The 25281-nt window shown below is 41.6% G+C and overlaps 1 protein-coding gene across 1 annotated transcript in view; it reads right to left on the bottom strand.

Annotated features, from left to right (window-relative positions):
- Window positions 1–1368: 1368 nt before the first annotated feature.
- LOC117505315 overlaps window positions 1369–25281 on the bottom strand; it is a 40026-nt gene continuing 16113 nt past the window's right edge. The window contains exon 2 of the mRNA XM_034164952.1: window positions 1369–1441. Within this exon, the coding sequence (XP_034020843.1) occupies window positions 1409–1441 (33 nt within the window). The 3' untranslated portion in view covers window positions 1369–1408. The remainder of the gene's footprint in view (window positions 1442–25281) is intronic.

Here is a 25281-nt window from a genome sequence, read left to right as displayed (position 1 = left end):
CTCTCCAATAATAACCCCTGCAGTCTGTCATTTTTGATCTCCAGTTCTTTGATTGTTTTTTTCGCACAGTTCAGTTCTGTTCTGACTTTTCCCAAAATTTTCCTAAATTTACAGTTATGTTTACGTTTCTTCTTCTGCACTTTTGGACTAACCAGTTCAATAGACCTCTTTAATTTTCTGATTTCAGCATTCTTTTGCAATATAGTTTTCTGTAACTCCTTTTTTGGCGATGTTTTGCTTCTAAGCCTACTTTCCGTTCATAAGCTTGCTTAATTCTTCTTTTCTTATCAGAGGACAAGAGCAAATTGTTAACTCCTCTTTAAGTTTCCGTTTGCGTGACGCTAATGTCACAAGCGAAGTCCTCCTGTTCACACATTTTTTGCAATCACTTTTCAATCGTTTAGGGGAGGGCGCTGTCACATTTGGAGATGACACATCATCTGGAGTAGACCAAGAACTCATACATGTCATAGAAACTGGAGGACAACTAACTGGTCGTTTGACTGGTGTAACACTGAAGGCTGGGGGCATGATAGTGAGCTAGGGTTGGACACTGCTTCAGAACAAGAACTGTCAATGACAATATCATGAACCTTCCTGACTGGAATATTAAACGTTTCTTTGAGAAGATGAACAATAAGGTGGCCATCCCTTGGTAGATTCTTCACTTTCTGTACAGTGTCTATTACTGCTTTCACAGCTGTATTCACTGTCCAAAAATTAATGGACGTCTGTTCAGAAATCAGTCCATTTTCTTTGGCGATCTGGAGTAAGTGAGAAGATGTCTTCTTCAGGATTTTCGGTCGATTCAGTGAATGCAAATATAACAGCAGCCCCTTGCGGATGGGAGTAGCACTCTGTTCAATGCCAGCTAGGTTATCCTTGAAACTTTCAATGTAATCATGGAGATCACTGGCTGACTTCAGGAATACGGAAGACTCAGAAGAAGAGCTGGAAAAAAATTAATTGTAAATGTAAAGTCAAGTGCAAAAAAATATTGATCACCCCCCCTCCCCCGAAGATTTTTGTGATGCATTTTTAAGAAATGCCTGTACCCCAGACACATTCACAGTACAGGCCACAAAGCAGGCAAAATGAAAGAATGGACTTGAGAGGACACAAATGCAATGAAAAAAAAAAAAATATATATATATATATATATATATATATATATATATATATTGTTGAATTTTTTATATCTTGTTTTTGATATATATTCTTGCACTATTTTATTTTTTGCACTATTTTTATTCTACTTTATTGCACTGCAACTGGATGGCCCTAATCTCGTTGTACTAATGTATAATGACAATAAAAGGCATTCTGATTATTATATAAATCCAGTATCAATTTCAGCACTTGCCTTCAGCAGATACAGCACCAGTTGCATTCCTCTCTTCTCCCATCATCATTGTGTTTCTGTATGCTGAACAACAATGGCCTGGAAAAAAGAGAATTTTAAGAAGAGCAAGAAACATTGATGAAAACAATGGCACATGTTTTTTTTCTAAATAGATGCAAAGAAATCAATCAGTAATGAAGGATAGAAGGGTCATGTTTCAAGGTTTGGTAGATCTGGGTTTGTAGTACCTTTTCTTTGAGGACATTACTGGGGCATGGAGCCTCCTCAAAGGAGAGAGCGAATTTGGTGGTTTGTTTTTTAAAAAAACTGTAGCTTGTATTGGAATATATAGGGGCTGTGTCTATCTCATTGACATTTAATAGGTGTTCTGTGTCTTAAGACCTGAGGGGGGCAGCAATGCACTGACCATGCCTAGCTTGCCAACAACCAAGAAGAAGAAGAAGAAGAAGAAGAATCAGAGGGTATCACTTCAATACGTCATAGTCGACCAATCAGAAAGCAGTAACCATACCAGTGCACCAGCCTGCCCAAAATAAATATGCTCGAAAAAATAAATCCCCAATGAATCCTTCATAATGAAGCAAAACTGAAATAAAATCCTCGCAAAAATAACATTTTAAGATATCGATAAACTTATCTGAAGCATTTATCGGCTGAAAAATGTGCAGATGTTCATGTATAGAACAATTATTTTCCGGGCATGGCGAGTAGACGACAACCTATTATTTTCAGAGGATGTCGCTACCATGGCTCCCGGCGGGGATCCAAAATATTAGTACGGAGGCACAGATTCATATGATACTTCGCTAAAATGATGTTTATTACATAAACTAGACCAAACAAAGGTATTTACTCACCTAGGAAGTCACGCAGGTGGTGAATTTAACATGGGAAATCCACGTTAAATTTGGAAAACGGGCACACTTCAAAAATCTGAATGGATTTTTACCAGACAAAGTGTGTAAGAATTCGCAGGTCTACATCAAAATAGGGGCATTTCCGGTAGAATTCATGCAGAACCAGCCTCTCCAATCCACATTTTACGAACTATATGAACCGCAAGCTTGAAAATTTGATGACGTCATCACGCGAGGCTACGTTGCCAGCTGACGCGGCTGATGTCCAAGTGCCTATATATATATATATATATATATATATATATATACATATACGAGGTCTATTAGAAAAGTATCCGACATTATTATTTTTTTCAAAAACCATATGGATTTGAATCACGTGTGATTACATCAGACATGCTTGAACCCTCGTGGGCATGCGAGAGTTTTTTTCACGCCTGTCGGTTATGTAATTCGCCTGTGGGCAGTCTTTGAGTGAGGAGTCGCCCACCCTCTCGTCGATTTTTTCATTGCTTAGGAATGGCTCAGAGACTGCTGCTTTGTTTGATCAAAATTTTTTCAAAACTGTAAGGCACAACTGAGAGGACACCATTCGATAAATTCAGCTGGTTTTCGGTAAAAATTTTAACGGCTGATGAGAGATTTTGGTCTGGTAGTATCGCCGTAAGGACGGCCCACGGTGCCTGACGGCGATCTGCACTTCGAGGTGGCAGCGTCTCGCCGTTTCAAGTTGAAAATGTCCACATTTCAGGCTCTGTTGACCCAGTAAGTCGTCAGAGAACAGAGAACTTTCAGAAGAAGTCGGCATGAGGAGTTTATTCGGACATTCCATTGTTAACGGACATTTTGTAATGAAAGAACGTGCGGGCAGAGTCGCATGTCGGGCCGGACCCGACTGCGGGGGGTCGCGACAGGAAAAACACCTCCGTTGAAAACCTTAACGGGCAAGTTGGAACATGCCCAAGCTGTTAAACAATTTCTCAGTTACTCACTTGTTGAAAGCCATCAAAAGCCGCCTGAATTTTACAAATGGTTTTCAACATGGAGGTGTTTTTCTTGTCGCGGCGCACACAGATTCGCCGAGTCGTCTTGGAAATGACTCGGCACGCACGTCTTTCATTACAAAATGTCCTAAAACAGTGGAATGTCCGCATAAAGTCCTCATGCCGGCCTCTTCTGAACCTTCTCTGTTCTCTCACGACGTCCTGGGTGAATTAAGCCTTAAATTAGGATGTTTTCAAGTCGAAACAGGCCGACGACGGCGCCTGGAAGCGCTGCGCGACGGCCCGCTCCGTGGGAAGTCCTTACACCATCAGAAACACCCCATAATCTCTCATCAGCTGTTAAAGTTTTCACCGAAAACCAGCTTAATTTCTCGAATAGTGTCCACTCGGACATTCCTCACGGTCCAGAAAAAATTTTGATAAAGCAACGCGCGCCGTCTCGATCAGCATGTGAAATAAAGGAATTCAGCCGAGAGGGCGGGACCACATCTCACTCAAGGCCTGCCCACAGGGAAATGACATCACCGACACGCGTGAAAAAACTCACATGCGCACGAGGGTTCAAGCATGATTGGTGTAATCGCACGTCATTCAAATCCATATAGTTTTTTAAAAAAATAAAAAGGTAGGATACTTTTCTCATAGACCTCGTGTGTATATATATACATATATATATATATATATATATACTCAACAAAAATATAAACGCAACACTTTTGGTTTTGCTCCCATTTTGTATGAGATGAACTCAAAGATCTAAAACTTTTTCCACATACACAATATCACCATTTCCCTCAAATATTGTTCACAAACCAGTCTAAATCTGTGATAGTGAGCACTTCTCCTTTGCTGAGATAATCCATCCCACCTCACAGGTGTGCCATATCAAGATGCTGATTAGACACCATGATTAGTGCACAGGTGTGCCTTAGACTGCCCACAATAAAAGGCCACTCTGAAAGGTGCAGTTTTGTTTTATTGGGGGTTACCAGTCAGTATCTGGTGTGACCACCATTTGCCTCATGCAGTGCAACACATCTCCTTCGCATCATCCGTGAAGAGAACACCTCTCCAACGTGCCAAACACCAGCGAATGTGAGCATTTGTCCACTCAAGTCGGTTACGACGACGAACTGGAGTCAGGTCGAGACCCAGATGAGGACGACGAGCATGCAGATGAGCTTCCCTGAGACGGTTTCTGACAGTTTGTGCAGAAATTCTTTGGTTATGCAAACCGATTGTTTCAGCAGCTGTCTGAGTGGCTGGTCTCAGATGATCTTGGAGGTGAACATGCTGGAAGTGGAGGTCCTGGGCTGGTGTGGTTACACGTGGTCTGCGGTTGTGAGGCTGGTTGGATGTACTGCCAAATTCTCTGAAACACCTTTGGAGACGGCTTATGGTTGAGAAATGAACATTCAATACACGAGCAACAGCTCTGGTTGACATTCCTGCTGTCAGCATGCCAATTGCACGCTCCCTCAAATCTTGCGACATCTGTGGCATTGTGCTGTGTGATAAAACTGCACCTTTCAGAGTGGCCTTTTATTGTGGACAGTCTAAGGCACACCTGTGCACTAATCATGGTGTCTAATCAGCATCTTGATATGGCACACCTGTGAGGTGGGATGGATTATCTCAGCAAAGGAGAAGTGCTCACTATCACAGATTTAGACTGGTTTGTGAACAATATTTGAGGGAAATGGTGACATTGTGTATGTGGAAAAAGTTTTAGATCTTTGAGTTCATCTCATACAAAATGGGAGCAAAACCAAAAGTGTTGCGTTTATATTTTTGTTGAGTGTACATATATATATGGCATGGTTGCTGGTGTCATATGGGCTGGTCTGAGTATTTGAGAAACTGCTGATCTACTGGGATTTTCACACACACAACTCAGGGAATGGTATGAAAAACAGAAGATATCCAGTGAGCCGCAGTTGCGTGGAAGCAAGTGCCTTGTTAATGTCAGAGGTCAGAAGAGAATGGGCCAACTGACTGAAATGGGTGACTTCGTGATGTCGTCATGACAATATGGACCAACATCTCTGAGGAACGTTTCTAAAACCTTGTGGAATGTATGCCATGGAGAATTAAGGCAGTTCTGAAAGATAAAGGGGGTCCAACACTTACAAGAAAGGTGTACCTAATATATATATATATATATATATATATATATATATATATATATATATATATATATATATATATATATATATATATACGAGGGCTATTAGAAAAGTAACCGACCTTATTATTTTTTTCAAAAACCATATGGATTTGAATCACGTGTGATTACATCAGACATGCTTGAACCCTCGTGGGCATGCAAGAGTTTTTTCACGCCTGTCGGTTACGTCATTCGCCTGTGAGCAGTCTTTGAGTGAGGAGTGGCCCACCCTCTCATCGTTTTTTCATTGTTTAGGAATGGCTCAGAGACTGCTGCTTTGTTTGATAAAAGTTTTTTCAAAAACTGTAAGGCACAACTGAGTGGACACTATTCGATAAATTCAGCTGGTTTTCGGTAAAAATTTTAACGGCTGATGAGAGATTTTGTTCTGTTAGTGTCCCTTTAAGGACGGCCCACGGCGCCTGACGGCGATCTGCGCTCTGAGGCGGCGCCGTCTCGCTGTTTCAAGCTGAAAACTTCCACATTTCAGGCTCTGTTCACCCAGGTCGTCGTCAGAGAACAGAGAAGTTTCAGAAGAGGTCGGCATGAGGAGTTTATGCGGACATTCCACTGTTAAAGGAGATTTTGTAATGAAAGAACGTGCGGGCAGAGTCGCATGTCGGGCCGTACCCGACCGCGGGGGGGTCGCGACAGGAAAAACACCTCCGTTGGAAACCTTAACGGACAAGTTGGAACATGCCCAACATGTTAAACAATTTCTCAGATACTCACTTCTTGAAAGCCATCAAAAGCCGCCTGAATTTTACAAATGGTTTTCAACACGGAGGTGTTTTTCCTGTCGCGACGCACACAGATTTGCGGCGGCGTCACGGAAACGACTCGGCGAATTTGCCCGCACGTTCTTTCATTACAGAATCTGCTTTAACAGTGGAATGTCCGGGTAAACTCTTGATGCCAGCCTCTTCTGAAACTTTTCTGTTCTCTGATGACGTCTTGGGTGAACAGAGCCTGAAATTAGGATCTTTTCAGCTCGAAACAGCCAGACGGACGCCACCTCCGAGCGCGCAGCGCCAATCCGCTTCGTGGGCTGTCCTTAAAGCGAAAGAAACTCCACAATCTCTCATCAGCCGTTAAACTTTTGACTGAAAACCAGCTGAATTTCTCGAATAGTGTCCACTCGGATATCCCTCACAGGTCCTGATAAATCCTTTGATCCTTTGATAAAGCAACGCGCGCCGTCTCCAGAAGCATCTCAGACAAAGGATTTCAGCCGAGAGGGCAGGACCAGTGCTCACTCAAGTCCTGCCCACAGGCGAATGACGTCACCGACACACGTGAAAAAACTCACGCATGCGCACGAGGGTTCAAGCATGTCTGATGTAATTGCACATCATTCAAATCCATATAGTTTTTTTTTAATAAAACTGCCGGTTAGTTTTCTAATAGACCTCGTATACATAACTTGAATCCATTGACTCAATTGCACTAAATTGCACGAAACCATTTACTGCTGAATGTTGCACAAAACAGTGAATGTTGCACACTGATGCACTATCATGTACATATCATGTAGGCCATTACACAAGCATATTTTATATTTCCCTTCTAACTCAGCCACATGGGATGTGCAGCCAGTACATTCTGAGTGCCGGTCCCAAGCCCGGATAAATGAGGAGGGTTGCGTCAGGAAGGGCATCTGGCGTAAAACAAGCCAACCCAACTATGCAGACTCAGAATCGAATTCCCATACCGGATCGGTCGCAGCCACCGGTGCTATTGCCCAACAGGGTGCCGGTGGAAATTGGGCTACTGCTGGGCGAAGATGACGAAGAAGAGAAGGAAAATGTTGCCACAAACAGCGGGAGAAGAAGAAAACTAGAAGGGTGGAAATGAGAGTGGGGACTTTGAATGTTGGTAGTATGACTGGTAAAGTGAGAGAGCTGGCTGATATGATGGAGAGGAGAAAGGTAGACATATTGTGTGTGCAACAGACCAAGTGGAAGGGAAGTAAGAGCAGGAGCATCGGCGGTGGGTACAAGTTGTTGTACCATGGTGAGAACAGGAAGAGAGATGGTGTTGGGTTCATTTTAAAGGAAGAGTATGTTAAAAGTGTGTTGGAGGTTAAGCGAGTGTCTGACAGGGTGATGAGTGTGAAGTTGGAAATTGAAGGGGTGATGATGAATATCATCAGTGCATATGCCCCACAGGTAGGTTGTGAGATGAAGGAGAAAGAAGATTTCTGGAGTGTGTTAGATGAGGTGGTGGAGAGTGTGCCCAAGCATGAAAGAGTGGTGATAGGAGCAGACTTCAATGGGCATGTTGGTGAAGGGAACAGAGGTGATGAGGAAGTAATGGGTAGATATGGTATCAAGGATAGGAATGGGGAAGGACAGATGGTAGTTGATTTTGCAAAAAGGATGGAAATGGCTGTGGTGAATACCTACTTTAAGAAAATGGAGGAGCACAGGGTAACATATAAGAGTGGAGGAAGGTGCACACAGGTGGACTACATTCTTTATAGGAGATGCAAGCTAAAAGATCACAGACTGTAAGGTGGTAGCAGGAGAAAGTGTCACTAGACAGCATAGGATGGTTGTTTGTAGGATGACTTTAGAGGTAAAGAAGAAGAGAGTGAGAGCTCAACAAAGGATCAGATGGTGGAAGCTGAAGGAGGAAGACTGTTGTGTGAAATTTAGCGAGCAGGTGAGAGAAGCACTAGTTGGAGGGGAAGCAATTTTGGACAACTGGAAAAGTACTGCAGATGTCGTGAGGGAGACAGCTAGGGCAGTACTGGGGATGGCATCTGGACAGTGGAAGGAAGACAAGGAGACTTGGTGGTGGAATGAAGAGGTCCATGAAAGCATAAGGAGAAAGAGGTTGGCGAAAAAGTTTTGGGATAGTCGGAGAGATGAAGAAAGTAGACAGGAGTACAAGGAGATGCGGCGTAAGGCGAGAAGAGAAGTGGCAAAAGCAAAGGAAAAGGCATATTGCGAGCTGTACAAGAAGTTGAATAGTAAGGAAGGAGAAAAGGACTTGTACCGATTGGCCAGACAAAGGGACAGAGCTGGAAAGGATGTGCAGCAGGTTAGGGTGGTAAAAGATACACATGGTAATGTGCTGACAAGTGAGGAGTGTGTGCTGAGAAGGTGGAGGGAATATTTTGAAGAGTTGATGAATAAAGAAAATGAGCGAGAGAAAAGGGTGGATGATGTGGTGAGAGTAAATCAGGAAGTAAAAGAGATTAGCAAGGAAGAAGTGAGGGCTGCTATGAAGAGGATGAAGAGTGGAAAGGCAGTTGGTCCAGATGACATTCCAATGGAGGCATGGAAATGTCTAGGAGAGATGGCAGTAGAGTTTCTAACCAGATTGTTTAATAAAATCTTGGAAAGTGAGAGGATGCCTGAGGAGTGGAGACGAAGTGTGCTGGTTCCTATTTTCAAGAACAAGGGTGATGTGCAGAGCTGCAGTAACTACAGAGGCATAAAGCTGATCAGCCACAGCATGAAGTTATGGGAAAGAGTAGTAGAAGCTAGGCTTAGAAAACAGGTGAAGATCTGTGAGCAGCAATATGGTTTCATGCCGAGAAAGAGCACTACAGATGCAATGTTTGCTCTGAGAATACTGTTGGAAAAGTACAGAGAAGGACAGAAAGAGTTACATTGTGACTTAGAAAAAGCTTATGATAGGGTGCCAAGAGAAGAGTTGTGGCATTGTATGAGGAAGTCTGGAGTGGCAGAGAAGTATGTTAGGGTAGTGCAGGACATGTACAAGAATAGTGTGACAGCGGTGAGATGCGCAGTCGGAATGACAGACTCATTCAAGGTGGAGCTGGGATTACACCAAGGATCAGCTCTGAGTCCTTTCTTGTTTGCAGTGGTGATGGACAGGTTGACAGATGAGATCAGACAGGAGTCCCCATGGACTATGATGTTTGCAGATGACATTGTGATCTGTAGTGAGAGTAGAGAGCAAGTTGAGTCTAGTCTGGAGAAGTGGAGATATGCTTTGGAGAGAAGGGGAATGAAAGTCAGTAGAAGCAAGACTGAGTACATGTGTGTGAATGAGAGGGAGCCCAGTGGAATAGTGCAGTTACAAGGAGTAGAAGTGGTGAAAGTAGATGAGTTTAAATATTTGGGGTCAACTGTTCAAAGTAATGGAGAGTGTGGTAGAGAGGTGAAGAAGAGAGTGCAGGCAGGGTGGAGTGGGTGGAGAAATGTGGCAGGAGTGATTTGTGACCGAAGAATATCAGCAAGAGTGAAGGGGAAAGTTTACAAAACAGTAGTGAGACCAGCTATGTTGTATGGTTTAGAGACAGTGGCACTAACAAAAAGACAGGAGGCAGAGCTGGAGGTGGCAGAGCTGAAGATGTTGAGATTCTCTTTGGGAGTGACAAGAATGGACAAGATTAGGAATGAACATATCAGAGGGACAGCTCAGGTGGGACGGTTTGGAGACAAAGTCAGGGAGGCGAGATTGAGATGGTTTGGACATGTGCAGAGGAGGGACCCAGGGTATATACGGAGAAGGATGCTGAGGATGGAGCCACCAGGCAGGAGGAGAAGAGGGAGACCAAAGAGGAGGTTCGTGGATGTGCTGAGGGAGGACATGCAGGTGGTTGGTGTGACAGAAGAAGATACAGGGTGAGATGGAAACGATTGATCTGCTGTGGCGACCCCTAACGGGAACAGCCGAAAGACAAAGAAGAAGACAGTCTATATTTCTTTTTATTTATTATTGTTTGGATGCTTTATGTGCTTGAATGCCTTGTTAGTTGCCTGCTTTTCTCACTAATTAGTAGATTAAATGATCCACAACCGTGAGAAAAAGCACCCTTTCCTGACTAGTTTTAAGTATTATGTATAAATTACTGCTTCACATCTGCAGTACTTAACATTTCTATAAGGTCACTACTTATTGTCTCCAGCCTCCAACATTCATTATTCATTTAGGTTTAAGGTTAGAATTGTGGCTGAGAATATAACTCATCATATACAAATGCAAAATTTGGACAGTAAAAAATTATTCATTGTGTTTGACTTCCACATATGACGACTAATTACATATATACTGCAATTTTTCCTATTTTTCCACAGCATAGCTTCATTCATACAGGTACAATACTGTGCAAAAATATACATCAGAAATTTGAAACTCATTAATATCTGCTAAATGTTATATGTTATGAATTATTATAAGTAAATAAAATGTGACTCTTTCACAAAGTTCAGAAATGAATACTTTTAGGTGACAAAATAATTTGATTCATTATTGATGGTCTCCTGCAATGTACAAAAAATGGACTAATTAATATTTAATCATGTTCTTCTAATCATTTAATTATTGTTATTACTATTGCTATTTTCCCAATTAATCACATTGTCATTCCGGCTATAAAATGTCAGAAAATTGTGAAAAATACAAGGTAATCTAAATTAATCAAATAATAAAAAATAAATAAATAAAATCATAGAGAATGCTTTTCATGGCAGTAGTACTGAATCTGGGCTTGTGCCACGCACCTTACTTCTCTCGTGAAATACTTTCAATGCACATTCATTTTTCATTTGGTCAATACAAGTGCCTGATTAAATTTCATTTGCACTTATGGTCATTAACACAGATGAATAAACCAGTGTGGGCAGCAAAGTAAGAATTTCATTGCACAGGGAAACATGTTTCTTTGCTGTGCATATGACAATAAAAGCTTTGAATCTTGAATCTTGAATACATATATATTATATATAGTCTGTCCGGATAAAGCGGAAGAAAATGGATGGATGGAAGGATGGATGGTTGAAACTTTTGTTTGAACAATTTTGTTAATGTGAGGAACTTAATTTCCATGTTCCATGTCAAAATGACATCCATGAGAGGGATGGATGTACAATTGTTCACTTTAGCAAATGAAAGCTATAATTGTCTGGATGCTACTCCTCCCCCCAGTAAATTTAGCAGTGATAATTAATTGTATAGAATAAAAATCCTCATCAAGGAGATGAACCATTAGAGAATTAGGTAAACAAACCTGTTTCACCTTTGATCAAAATTTTAGACCCCGTGCAGCCTTAAAGTGACCTTTCTCACCATTTTTGCAGTTTTTAATCACATAGTTCCAAAACATTCTGTCATATATAGCCCAAACTATTTTTTTTGGAATCCCTATATTCAGACAAAAACTGTTGTACTTCTCAAAATGACTGGAGAATGTTTAAACTGTAACCGCTGCGCAATCTTTCATTAACCCCTACTTGGCTACAGCTACCCATGTGGGACAGTCATCATACTTTTTCAAGTCCGTAGGGGGGGTCATAACCACCCTGTCTGGCCCAAGGACGAACAACGGTTTGGGCAAAACCACCTTTATTGTGCAGACGTGGACATTTCATGGCAACTGTACTGAATCCGTGCTTGTGCCACACACCTTGCACCTCCGGTGAAAAAGCTGACAAGACATTTTCAATGCACATTCATTTTTTTTTTAATTTGGTAAATGCTAGTGCCTAATTAAATTTTATTTTGCACTTATGGTCATTAACAGAGATGAATTAACCAATAATTTGCTTCACCTTTGACCAAAATTTTTGACCCCAGAACAAACATACGAGGTCTATTAGAAAAGTATCCGACCTTATTATTTTTTTCAAAAACCATATGGATTTGAATCACGTGTGATTACATCAGACATGCTTGAACCCTCGTGGGCATGCAAGAGTTTTTTCACGCCTGTCGTTTACGTCATTCGCCTGTGGGCAGTCTTTGAGTGAGGAGTGGCCCACCCTCTTGTCGTTTTTTTCATTGTTTAGGAATGGCTCAGAGACTGCTGCTTTGTTTGATCAAAATTTTTTCAAAAACTGTAAGGCACAACTGAGTGGGCTCCATTCGATAAATTCAGCTGGTTTTCGGTAAAAATTTTAATGGCTGATGAGAGATTTTGGTCTGTAAGTGTCGCTATAAGGACGGCCCACGGCGCCTGATGGCGATCTGCGCTCCAAGGCGGCGTCGTCTCGCTGTTTCAAGCTGAAAATTTCCACATTTCAGGCTCTGTTCACCCGGGTCATCGTCAGAGAACAGAGAAGTTTCAGAAGAGGTCGGCATGAGGAGTTTATGCAGACATTCCACTGTTAAAGGAGATTTTTGTAATGAAAGAACGTGCGGGCAGATTCGCATGTCGGGCCGTACCCGCCTGCGGGGGGTCGCCACAGGAAAAACACCTCCGTTGGAAACCTTAACGGGCAAGTTGGAACATGCCCAAGCTGTTAAACAATTACTATACTCACTTGTTGAAAGCCATCAAAAGCCGCCTGAATTTTACAAATGGTTTTCAACACGGAGGTGTTTTTCCTGTCGCGGCGCAGATGGATTTGCGGCGGCGTCACGGAACCGACTTGGTGAATTTGCCCGCACGTTCTTTCATTACAAAATCTAATTTAACAGTGGAATGTCCGCATAAACTCCTCATGCCGACTTCTTCTGAAACTTCTCTGTTCTCTGACGATGACCCGGGTGAACAGAGCCTGAAATGTGGAAGTTTTCAGCTTGAAACAGCCAGATGGACGCCACCTCCAACCGCGCCGATCCGCTTTGTGAGCTGTCCTTAAAGCGAAAGAAACTCCACAACCTCTCATCAGCCGTTAAACTTTTCACAGAGAACCAGCTGAATTTCTCGAATAGTGTCCACTCGGATATCCTTCACTGGTCCTGAAAAAAGTTTGATAAAGCAACGCGCGCCGTCTCCAGCAGCGTCTCAGACAAAGGATTTCAGCAAAGAGGGCTGGACCAGTGCTCACTCAAAGCCTGCCCACAGGCGGATGATGTCACCGACACGTTTGAAAAACTCACGCATGCGCACGAGGGTTCAAGCATGTCTGGTGTAATCGCACATGATTCAAATCCATATAGTTTTTTTTTAATACGTTTTCTAATAAACCTCGTAAAGCGATCTTTGTCACCATTTTTACTGTTTTTATCACATAACTCTAAAATACTTCCATCATTAATAGTCCACACTATACCTATTATTAATTGGCATAGGAGGCAGGGGGGGCAGGGGAGCAATCTCCCCCCTGGGCTCGGCAAAATGTTCAAATTCGGGCTGGGAAACTTGGGCATGTGCCATGTAGACTCTGAATACAGAATAGAATGACCTAAAATGTTGTCAGACTTATTTTCGCAATTAATGTAAACAATCAAACCGCGATTTGGCCACCAATATAAATGTAAATATGGGTATATAAATATATGGTAATTTAAAGAGTCATGGGGGTTTCTGAAATTCGGAGCAAATTTGGTGTCGCCCCCCCCCCCCCCCATAGACCCCACCTCCTACACCTATACCTATTTGGAATCCCCATGTTCAGACAAATAAAGTGGTATACTTCTCAAAATCGACTGGAGTATCTTTCAATTTTGACCTGTGTGCAATCTTTCATTAACCCTTACTTGGCAACAGGTAATCCATCATACTTTTTCAAGTCCCTATGCGTAGGTGTCCAAAATGCCATATCTAAAGTTTTGCCACCCTGAGGGACTAATGACGCTTTGAGCAAAACCTCATTTTGACTTGGAAGTTCACATCATGGATGTCAAACACTAATCTCAATGTTTAAAAATGATTAATGCTCTTGAAAACAACTCGGTAACATATGATAGTTTAAATTTTCACATTTCTGAAACCAAGTTGGCGCACCTCAACAAAGTGTGTCAGCAGGAATGAGCGAGGACAAAAAGAAATGGGTGGCAGAGCCAGAGGGAGGACAAAGCAGAGCGGTGAGGGAGGAAAAATGGAGGAGCAGATAGAGTCTGCCTCATTGGAAAATGGATTGGTGACAAAACGCTGCAGCTTGGAGCTAAGATTAGGATTCCATCTGTCTTGAATGAAATATTCAAATATACGCTGGTGAGAGGAGTCATATTGCTAAAACGATGGATGTGGAGAAAATGTGAAACAATGACAGACTTTTCATCCAGAAGGGACAGTGCTCATCCACACTGTTCTTTGGCTTGGAGTCATCAAACTCATATGATCTCCCGAGGCAAAAAAGGGCTGAAGGAACAAATTGTGTCCCCTACTGTATCTTACTATCATACAGTCGAATAACATTGGAAACAAATGATTTAAAGATACAGTAGATCTGTCAGTGTGTGACGTAGTGTTCTGAGCTCACACCATGTGAGAATGCAGAGGACAAACTGTGAAATAACTTCAGGAATATGAAGGCAAAAAGGTTTTAAAGCTCAATAAGTTGAAATCATGAGGTAGGCGTAGTCCTAGGGTCGCCTTCTATTGCCGGATTTTCATCGAAATTGCCTTCATGATTCTAAAAATGGAGAATTCAGGCCAGATTGCTAAGGATTATTACTAATCTGCCTCAGATCCTGAATTCTGACAAAGAACGCTGCCAACTGTGGTTGCTCTGCTCCACAACACAAAATAATCTGCATTGTATTTTGATTTTTGTCTTGAAATGTAGCCAGGCATCAAAATGATTGAGCAGCCAAATTCACATTCAAGCAGAAACTATTTATTTGAAATTGCACTAACAAGGTAAAACCATTTTTTCTGTAAAATTAAAGAAAAAGATTCATATTCACCCTATCTGCAGAAATTACAACCAATTATTCACTTTTGTGGATCACAACGTATCCCAGCATCATGAAATGTTTTGATCAATTGTAATCAAGTAAATTGCCCAAGTCAACTAGAAGTTGATCTTTGGCTGTCAGTCCATCTTATTTTGACCAAAACTTAACTTCTGAAATGAAGAAACAGGCAAGACCTTGCTGCCCATTTGAGCAGCTTTTGAGTGATGTGAGCATTTCAGGGCTCCTGTACATACAGTTGTGCTCAAATGTTTACATACCCTGGCAGAATTTTAGATTTTATTGGCCATTTTTCAGAGATTATGAATGACAACACTAACTTTTTTTTCCCACTTATGGTTAGTGGTTGTGTGAAGCCATTTATTGTCAAAAATTACCCAAATGACCCTGATCAAAGGTTTACATACCCCAGTTCTTAATACCATGTTTTGCACCATTAACACCAATAACAGCTTGGAGTCTTTTGTGGTAGTTGTGGATGAGGCTCTTTATTTTCTGTGATGGTAAAGCTGCCTATTATTCTTGGCAAAAAAAAAGCCTCCAGTTCCTGTAAATTCCTGGGCTGTCTTTCCTTATGTTTGAGTACTGTATGTTTGAGATCTCCCCAGAGTGGCGCAATGACATTGAGGTCAGGAGCCAGCAATTTTGACCAAGTTACCTGTGCCTTTGTAGCTCACACATCCCCAAAACATCAGTAATCCACCTCTGTGCTTCACAGTACCAATGGTGTAACTTTCATCATAGGCCTTGTTGACTCTTCTCCAAATGTAACATTTATGGTTGTGGCCAAAAATGTCAATTGTGGTCTCATTACTCCAAGCTGTTTGGCATATTGTAAGTGGAATACCTTGTGGCATTTGTGTAGCAATGGTTTTCTTCTGGAAACTCAACCATGCAGCCCATTTTTCTTCAAGTGCCTCCTTATTCTGCATCTTGACACAACAGGTTTTTTCAGAGAGTCCTCTATTTCAGCTGGAGTTATTTGTGGGTTTTTCTTTGCATTCTGAACCATATTCCTGGCAGTTGCTGTTAAGATTTCTTTTTGGTCTATCTGACCGTGGACTGACCACCGTGGATGGTAGTCATACTCAAGTAAAATAGATGAGAGAAATAACTACAAACACTGCAACAGAGTATATTGCATACCCTTTCTGGTTGATTTCAACATGCAGAGGAGATTTTCTTCAACACCATTTTTTGTCTTGAGAGAAGAACAAAAATGCTCCACAGTCCATATTATTAAGCTGCTGTATATCCTGCAAGTTTTTAATGGATTCCCAAGGTAATAGGTTAAGAGTTTGGCTCTGTTACCCCTGATCAACAGAGCAAAAATGATCACAGGCGTAATGGGGGACAAGAGATGACCAAATTGATGATTCAAAGACTGATCGAAGGAAAAGGTATGTCAGTCCATCTTTGCCACTCAACTCCATTTTTCATTTATTGATGAGTTTATACAGCAATACCAGCCTTGAAGAACAAGGCTGGTATTGTATGGCCTTGCCTTACAATATAAAGCGCCTTGGGGCAACTGTTTGTTGTGATTTGGCGCTATATAAATAAAATTGATTGATTGATTGATTGAACAACTGTTTGGTTTCCTAAATTATCTCATACAGATGTGTGGACACGTAGTAAAGCATTTTGCATGCTTTAACGTGATTTACAAGTGACCTTCAAATGGAAGCCAAACAGCCCCAAACAAATAAGGACAACTTAAATGTCAGGACCGTTGAGGGAGATGGGATGTGATTAGGAAACACATCGTAGCAGATCCACCTTGATTCAAAAGTACGAACAAAATGAACTTCATTACAAAGTAATCAGATGAGATTCATCCCCCCATTAAAATAAAATGGTGTATCAGAAAATGCTTTGGTGATGCTTTTATGACTTTTAGGTACTGGAAGGTTTTCATGTGGATTTCAGTGGTGCTGATTATGATGGTATCTTTTTGAAAGTATATTTCTAGCTTGATGCTTCTGTAGACACATTTACGAGGTCTGTTAGAAAAGTATCCAACCTTTTTATTTTTTGCAAAAACCTGATGGATTTGAATCACGTGTGCTTGCATGAGGAAACCTTGAACCTTCGTGCGCATGTGTAAATTTTTTTCTCGCCTGTCGGTTGCGTCATTTGCTTGTAAGCAGCCTTTGTGTGAGGATGGGTGGAGTCTCTCGTCGTTTTTTCTTTGCAAGGAAATGGCGGAACGACTGGAGCAGCGCGACTGCATCAAATTTTGCCAGAAACTGGGCGACAGCCAGGTGGACACCATTCGGATTATTCAGACGGCTTTCAAATCCATCAGGTGTTTGAAAAAAATAAAAAGGTCGGATACTTTTCTAACAGACCTCGTATGTGTTAACATTTTTTTTCTCAATATTTCAGGGGAAAAAGCATACATTTGAAATCATGCACAAGATTTTAATTATGTTACAATAATATTTAGAATTAGGATGTGTTAAATTATGTGATATCAAGTTCTTAACAGTGTTGATGACCTCCTGTTCTTTGTTCATCAACAGTGCATGTATGAAAAAGTGCACAAACTGTGCATACAACCATTTCATACAGTAATAGTATGTAATAGTAATAGTAATAGTCGTAGTTGTTCGACTACCTCAGTGACTTCCACTAGGGAAACTGATGATCCCTCATCAGCTTCCATCTCTGTCCCTACTATAGAGGATGCTCCAGTCTAATGCAGGAGTTCCTCAAAGGGTTCCTTCCAGCGCCCGATTACCTCCTCAGCTGAGGTCAACAGTGTCCCATCCTTACTACAGACAGCTTGGATGGATCCCCGCTTTCTTCTCCTGAGGTGTCTCAAGATCCTCCAGAAGCACCTTGGTGCCAACCAAAAGTCCTTCTCCATGGTTACTCCAAACTCCTCCGACACCCACTGCTTTGCCTCCCTCACAGGAGACGCTGCTGCCCGTTGGGACTGACAGTACCTTGCAACTGCCTCCGGAGCCCTCGAGATAACCTATCCTGAAAGGACTCCCTCTTCAGTCAAACGGCTTCAATGATTAGTGGTGTCCACCACAGGGGTTCCGCGCCTTGAGGCACCTAAGACCTTCAGACCACAGCTCCCCGCTGCAGCTTCAGTAATGGAAACTTTGAACATTGGTCATTCTGGTTCAGTGCTCACAACCACCACAAGGATCACCTTCACTATCTGTTTGGGCTTACCAGGTCTGTCCAGAGTCCTCTCCCACCCTCTGATCCAACTCACCACCAGATGGTGATCAGTTGACAGCTCTGCCCCTCTCTTCACTGGAGTGTCCAGAACTGTGGCCTCAGATCAGATGATACAATCACAGAATTGATTGTCGATTTTTGGCCTAGGGTGCTCTGGTACCATGTACACTAATGAGCATCTTTATGTTTAAACACGGTGTTCATTATGGACAGCCATGATGAGCAGAGAAGTCCAATAACAAACGTCCGTGCGGGTTTAGATCGGGGAGGCCATTCCTTCCAATCACGCCTCTCCAGGTGTCTCTGTCATTGTCCCCCAGCAGAACAATGGAGTCCCCCACTGGAGCTCCATACAGGACTCCATTCAGGGACTCCAAAAAGGCCGAATACTCTAAACTCCAAATGCACAAACAACAGCCAGAGCCCCCCCCCCACGCCACCCAAAGGCACAGGGAGGCGACCCTCTCATCTACCAGGGTAAACTCTAATGTAGCTGTGCTCAGCAGGTGACTTGTGAGTATCCCCACACTGAGAAGAATTCCAGAGAATAAGATCCAACCATTATCAAGGAGAGTGGTTCTGGAGCCGAGGCTGCGTGTGGAGGCGAGGCCCACCAGATCCAACTGATAGCACTCCACCCCCTGCACAAAGTCCAGCTCCTTCCTCCACAGCGAGGTAACGTTTCATGCCCCCAGAACTAGCCTCTGACACCCGAGGCCGGGTTCGTCAAGGCCCTCAACTTTCATTGCCACACATGGAACAGTGCACCCAACCTTAGTAGTTCCCCCTGCAGGTGGTGAGCCCCAAGGCTGGAGGTGGAAAGTCCACGTTGCCTTTTTGGGCTGTGCCCGACAAGACTCTGTGGCAATCCTGGCCACCAGGAGCTCGCTGACGAGCCCTCCATCCAGACCTGTCTCCAGACGGGGGCTCTAGGCTTCCTCCAGGGCGGGTCTCATTTCCTCTTCCTCGTTTTGCCATTGAGTCAATGTGAATCATTCTTAGTCTTGTGAGATCTTAGTCTTAGCCCTTGTGAGATCAATTTGCCATGGGAGGCCCTACCAGGAGAACAAAGGCTCCAGACAACACAGCTCTCAGGGTCATAGGGGCACACAAACCTCTCCACCATGGCAACCATCATCTATTATTATATGATGGTGCTATATAAATAAAATGAATTAAACTGATACCAATGTGACGGTGCTGCCATTCAAGGCGCCCAACTGGACACTGAGATTAATTTGAGGATTAAGAATCTTGCACAATGGCATTTGTGATTTTACAGTCAGATAGGGATTTGGGCCGAGGACCCTCTGGTCACAAGCCCACTGCTTTAAGCTCTCGACCATCACCTCCTCAGCTCATTGTGTAGCAATTACTGGCTGTGTGGTTCCATGTAGACTTTGACCTAGTCATAATTCTCATCATGTTTCTATTCAGATATCAAGTGGAACCATGGAATTATGGCACCCCGAGATTAATTAACATAAACCTTCAATCACATTTAACGCTCAGGGATTTGGATTTAAAAAAAAAAAAGACAGTACAAGCTGTTTAACTTGAAGAATTCCTGACGCTGTCACTAAGCAACATACTATGAAGTGTAACTCTCCACAAATAGATTGATAGCAATGTGAGATTTAAATTAGATGACCACAGAAATGCAAAATCTAAATGTAGTTCACACATTGAAAGAAAAGTTGTGTTTTTTTAATGAATTTCTCTTCTTAGTTTTTCTTGTGTTGCTTGGAAATTAGCGTTTTTCATTTCAACCTGGAAAAAGCAATTACTCCAATCTGCAGCAATGGATCACACAGTCGAATTATGTCAAGGTGAACAATTATCATTTTCAGATTAATAAATTAGAAGAATGTAATTAACAGCCCCTATTGAGTAGATTCCAGCCCAAACTCTGGCATTTCCGAGCGGGATGGCTCAGGGGGTTGAGAGACCATGGCTTTCATTGGTTGTGACAACTGCTGGCATGCGAGGTAGAGGAGGAGGTGGCGGCAGCGGCCTGTAGCAGCAGAGGAAGTTAGGCAGCGGAACTGCAACTCAGTGTCAAACCGCTGCATCCTGAAATAACCCAGACAGCAATCACTCACATTCGTCCTGACCAAGGTGAGATAAAGCCAGGCCAGAGTCTGATTTGACGAGAGTGTAAGACAGGAATGTGGACTTCCATTACAACTTGTATCACTTGTGAGATGGAGGAATCAGATAGGAAGGCTGGAGCCTTCTTGTGTTGGTTTCCCAGAAGTTTACTACATGTGGCATTGGGAAGGTTTTTTTATTATTATTATTTTATTCCTGCATCTTGCTCCATATCAGATTAAATTAAACACAATTGTATTTATATGGCCTGAAATCACAGAAAATCTGTGTTTAGTCTGATTACATTGTCAACAATACAAGACTCCCTGGCAGGACAGAATAAAACACATCTTACTGAAGCCAATTTACCATATTGGCCTGAATATAAGACATGCCCGATTATAAGACACCCACCTTTTTTGAAGACCTATTTTGGGAAAACACTCTTTGAAGAAAACAAAATTGTTGTTTTATAAAATGAAAATACTTGTGGCTGAAAATAATGTTACCTTGAAGCACTCGGAGAACGCAAACCTCCGCCAAGGCCATAGGGTCACTGACATCACATGGAATACCCTTTGGCAAAGAGACTTATTCCACGTCGTTTCATGCATCCACCGTCATGTTTCAGATTCAGTAGTTAAACCCTTAGATCTTCAGCAAATGTATTTATAAAGAGAAACTGCATGAACTACACAAGTTTGTTTGTTTTTTTTTGTAATAATAAGTTTGGTCAATGAGGAGAAACAAATGCTAAATTATTGTTGTGTCGTAACTTAATTTTTGTTCAGCCTTTGTGACCCGTCTTCATGAAGTTAGATGCAAAAATGTTGAAATTGGCCCTATCCTGCAATGATAAAGAATCCTTAAATAAATTACTGGATCCGGATTGTGTTCCGGATCATTACCAAAATTTAATGTCTTCTACGTTAGGCCAAGATACACCCCTGGGAAAAATTTCATTGAAATCCGTTGAGGATTTTTTGAGTAATCCTGCTAACAAACCAACAACCAACAAACAAACGGACGCAACCGAAAACATAACCTCCTTGGCAGAGGTAATAAAAGTACAATGAAAAGGAGAAAAAACAGGTGAGGTTGCATAAATCAGCAATATGTTGGTTTAGAATCCAAGAAAGTGGTGAGATCAAGAGTCCAAATTGGCCTACCTCTTTGTAACTTGTTCACCATTTGTGCAATGACATAATATCAACAACATATAACAGTCTTTGTTAATACTTGTAGTTTCCTGGGAAGCTGCCTCGCTGGTTTGAGGTGGAAGCAAAACATGGCATGAAGTCATCGATCAGATGTGAATTTCTTTTAAGCAAGCACTTAAAAGAAAGCGGCTCCATTGTTGAAATAAAATTTGTTTTAGGACTATTTTAACGTGTGTCAAAATAGGCAGTGCTGTGGACAAGAATGGAAATAAATGAGATGGAAACAACAACGCCTTCCAGGAGAACTGTAAATAATTATATGTGATGATGATTTAATACATTATTCACATTTTCTGGAGTAAAGTTTTGCATTGTAATATAAATCACAGCTTTCAAAATTGCCTCAAAGGATACATTAATTAAAGTAATTAATTCATTTATTTAATATATATATTTAAAGACATGCAGGTGAGTCATTTAAATCCCTTTTCTTTCCTATTCCGACGCTTGATTTGAACTTCAGCAAGTCATCTTCACCACATCTTGATGTCTAATTGCACTGAGTTGCTGCCGTGTGATTGGCTGTTTCACCATTTGTGTTAACAAGCAATTAAAGAGGTGTACCTAATAAATTGGCTGGTGAGCGTTAGTCACATTGGCGCATAAGCTGCACTATTTTGTATATGGAGCTCACTTTTTAACACAACATTTGCCTGGGGGTGAGCTTAAAAATGGACAGGAACTCAATAGCACATGTGCACACTACAGTGTGCGCTGTTACTTAAAATAAGGACTTTTAAATTCGAAAAATAAGCAAAATAGAGAAATGAGCATGCATCCTATGTCATTTTTTCATAAACTCCATTCAGAACCACGTGTAAATTCTATCTATGACCATGACATCAAAATACCCTCAGTAGTACCACCACTTCATTTCAGTGAGTGAAGTTTCAGAACACCTGAAAATTTCAGACACTGGGGATACAGTTATATTTTCCTTTTCAGTACTTGAATAAGGACGGAGGAGAAACTTGAAGGTTTGAGACAGATTCATGCTCGCAGGGATAGTTTGTCCTTGGAGAAAATGCAGCGTACAATACAATGTGGAAACAAGACAAGAAATGAGGGGAAAAAAAGGGATAAAAGTATCTCAGCAGCCCCCCAGGCCCAGTGGAGCACTCTCACTGCCTATGATCATAAATCCAGATCTGAGCTCTGCAGTATATTGTCACTATGTGCCTCCAGCTTCCAGATGATTCTTCTTTGTCTGCTCCTCCTTTTATCCCTTTTTTTCACCTGCATTGTACCTGTTGGAGCAAGCAAACCATCAGCAAGGAAGGAGGGAGTGGAGCCACCAGGAGGCCAAGTCACCCCCAACTCAAAGGATGTTGATCATCTGTGTCTTATCGCGGGGAGAGCCAGGCCACCCCTTGTGAATTAAAGGAGAAATAGTATCTCGATTCCTCATTTTTCACCTCCCAGAGATGTTCGGTTGCTCCTTTTCTTCTGGCTCCTGCGCCAGAGAGATAATCCGGGGACGGCAGCGGGCAGTAGAATCCATCTTTCTCAGGATGTTGGGCCATGAGTCCTTGGCTCCTCTGAGGTCATTGGCACCCAGGCTAAAGCAAAGTGCACCCAAAAGTAACCTCTTTTATGGTTTATACCTTTGCTTTGTTTTATGCTAGATGTCAGACTCTTCTACAATAAAGAGTGAATAATCACTGGCTTTAAATAATAGAACCAAACAATCATGTGGTTTGTATCTGTTCTTTTTTTTTTTTCAAAAGTAGTTTTTCACTTTTCAAAAGATTCAACCTTGATTTCTTATAATCATATTTTCTGAAGTATAAATCTGACCATTTTTTTTTTATATATTATCAGCTCTTTCATTTGGGATTGTTATGCATTGTTGGAGTGTATTATATTATTATTATTATTATTATTATTACACCTGATAATGCATATTCTAATCCAATGACTTTTTTTTCCACAAATCTGATTGGTTAACCTTATAATATTGGGGTAACAATGGCAAAATGCTGTATTTGACCGTGGCACATTTGGATATATTACTCCGTGTCCTGACCGTTGTTGTGATGAGATGTGATTCCTGCCAACAGGCAAGCCCTCCGCACAACTGCACATGCGCAATATTGTTGGGACGCGGAACTGTCGATTTATGCGGCGAGACGCACAATTTGACAGAACACCGGCTGCACGCTGCGAGCTGTTAGCGCTGTTAGCTGTTAGTGCTGTTAGCTCAGAGTGAGAGAAAGTCACGTACCGACACCGCTGCCGCTGAAATGGGTGAATTTAATCTATCATACAAAAGTATCAGTGTGGATTCTGATACAGAATTACTGTTTCACATTTGATGGATTTTCACATTTGATGGATTACTCCGCGCACTGACCGCTGTTGGAGCGACCCTGCCTCAGCTCGACGGTAAGCCTCGCCAACCAAATTACCTACAGAAAAATAAAACATACAAACGATGGAATTAAACTAGAATGGGAATAACCCCCTTGTGTCTGATTTGCGGACGTTCATGCTGGTTATACGGTCGCAAATTGAAGGAGTTTTAAAACGGTTATTTGCGACCGTATAACAGCATGAACATCTGCAAATCATCAGACACAATAGGGTTATTCCTTAAGTATGCAGGTTAAAGACATGCAGGTTAGGTGAAATGGAAACTTACCATTTCACATTTGATGGATTTTCACATTTGGTGGATTACTCCGCGCCTTGACCTTCATTCTAGTTACACGGTCTGAAATGGACCTTAAAAAGTAAACGGATATTTGCGAATACGGTTATTCCCTAATTACTTATCTGTACATAATTATTATTATTATTATTATTATTATTGTGTTATTGTTGCTATTGTTATTATTCAATGATATCATCATCATATTACTAATAATAATACAGAAAATTTGGTCTTCTTACTGTTTCCAGAGAAATGTTAAGAAATGTAATTTTTACACTGTCAGTAAACAAAAATTGGGGAGTATATAGGAATCACCCTTTCTGTCCATCTGTCCATGAGTCTTACAAAAACATTACTCTGAAAGTGTTTGGCCAACTGCTATGAAACATCACACAGTGGTAGCACACCATTTGAAGATTTGTGTGAAGGAAAATAATTCTAGTCTGATATATTCAGCGCAAGATAACTGGGCTTTTGTCTTTAATTGATGCATTATGTCATAAATGCATCATATGATAGTGACCTTGTTAGCACAACTCCTAAACTACTGTTTGGTTTTTTTATACATCGTATTGGTCAATTACATGCTCAGAGTTTGGGCACTTTGAACTTTGTTATGGTCAGAATATTTTCCTGTATTGCTATCATCTGTCTTTGTGTGCTTTATCTGTCTCCAGCTCCCTCTGTTGACCTTCTGTATTCTGATTTCTCTCTCTCTCTCTCTCTTTCTCTCTCTTGCTCTGGCTCCCTATGGTGACCCCTTGTTGGGTAGTGTGCTTTGTTTATCACTCTGCAGCTGTTTGTAAATTGTAAAATGTCGTATTTTAGATATTCTCCAGCACACTCTATTTGCTGATTTTCCTGATATAGGTCAGAATTGTTCCATTTCATATCTGACGTGTGTTCCCTGAAAATTTCGGTGAATTTTGCAACTGTGATTTCCTGGACTTTTTTTTGTTTGTTTTTTGGCTCAACTGTCCCATGTGCCATTTCAGCAAATTGTAACTGAAATTCCAAATACTTTTTAATAAAATCCTCCTCTGTACCAATTGCAGTCAGCTCATTTTCTCTAAGCACAACCACAGGAGCCTATTTTTCCTTCAGACTTGTCTTTATGGCTTCCCTCATGATTCATGGTCCCTCAGTTTTGAGAACTTTCTACTTGAC

The sequence above is a fragment of the Thalassophryne amazonica genome, chromosome 23 (assembly GCF_902500255.1).
Source record: "Thalassophryne amazonica chromosome 23, fThaAma1.1, whole genome shotgun sequence".
NCBI classification, from domain to species: domain Eukaryota; kingdom Metazoa; phylum Chordata; class Actinopteri; order Batrachoidiformes; family Batrachoididae; genus Thalassophryne; species Thalassophryne amazonica.
This window is presented reverse-complemented; position numbering and strand designations above follow the sequence as displayed.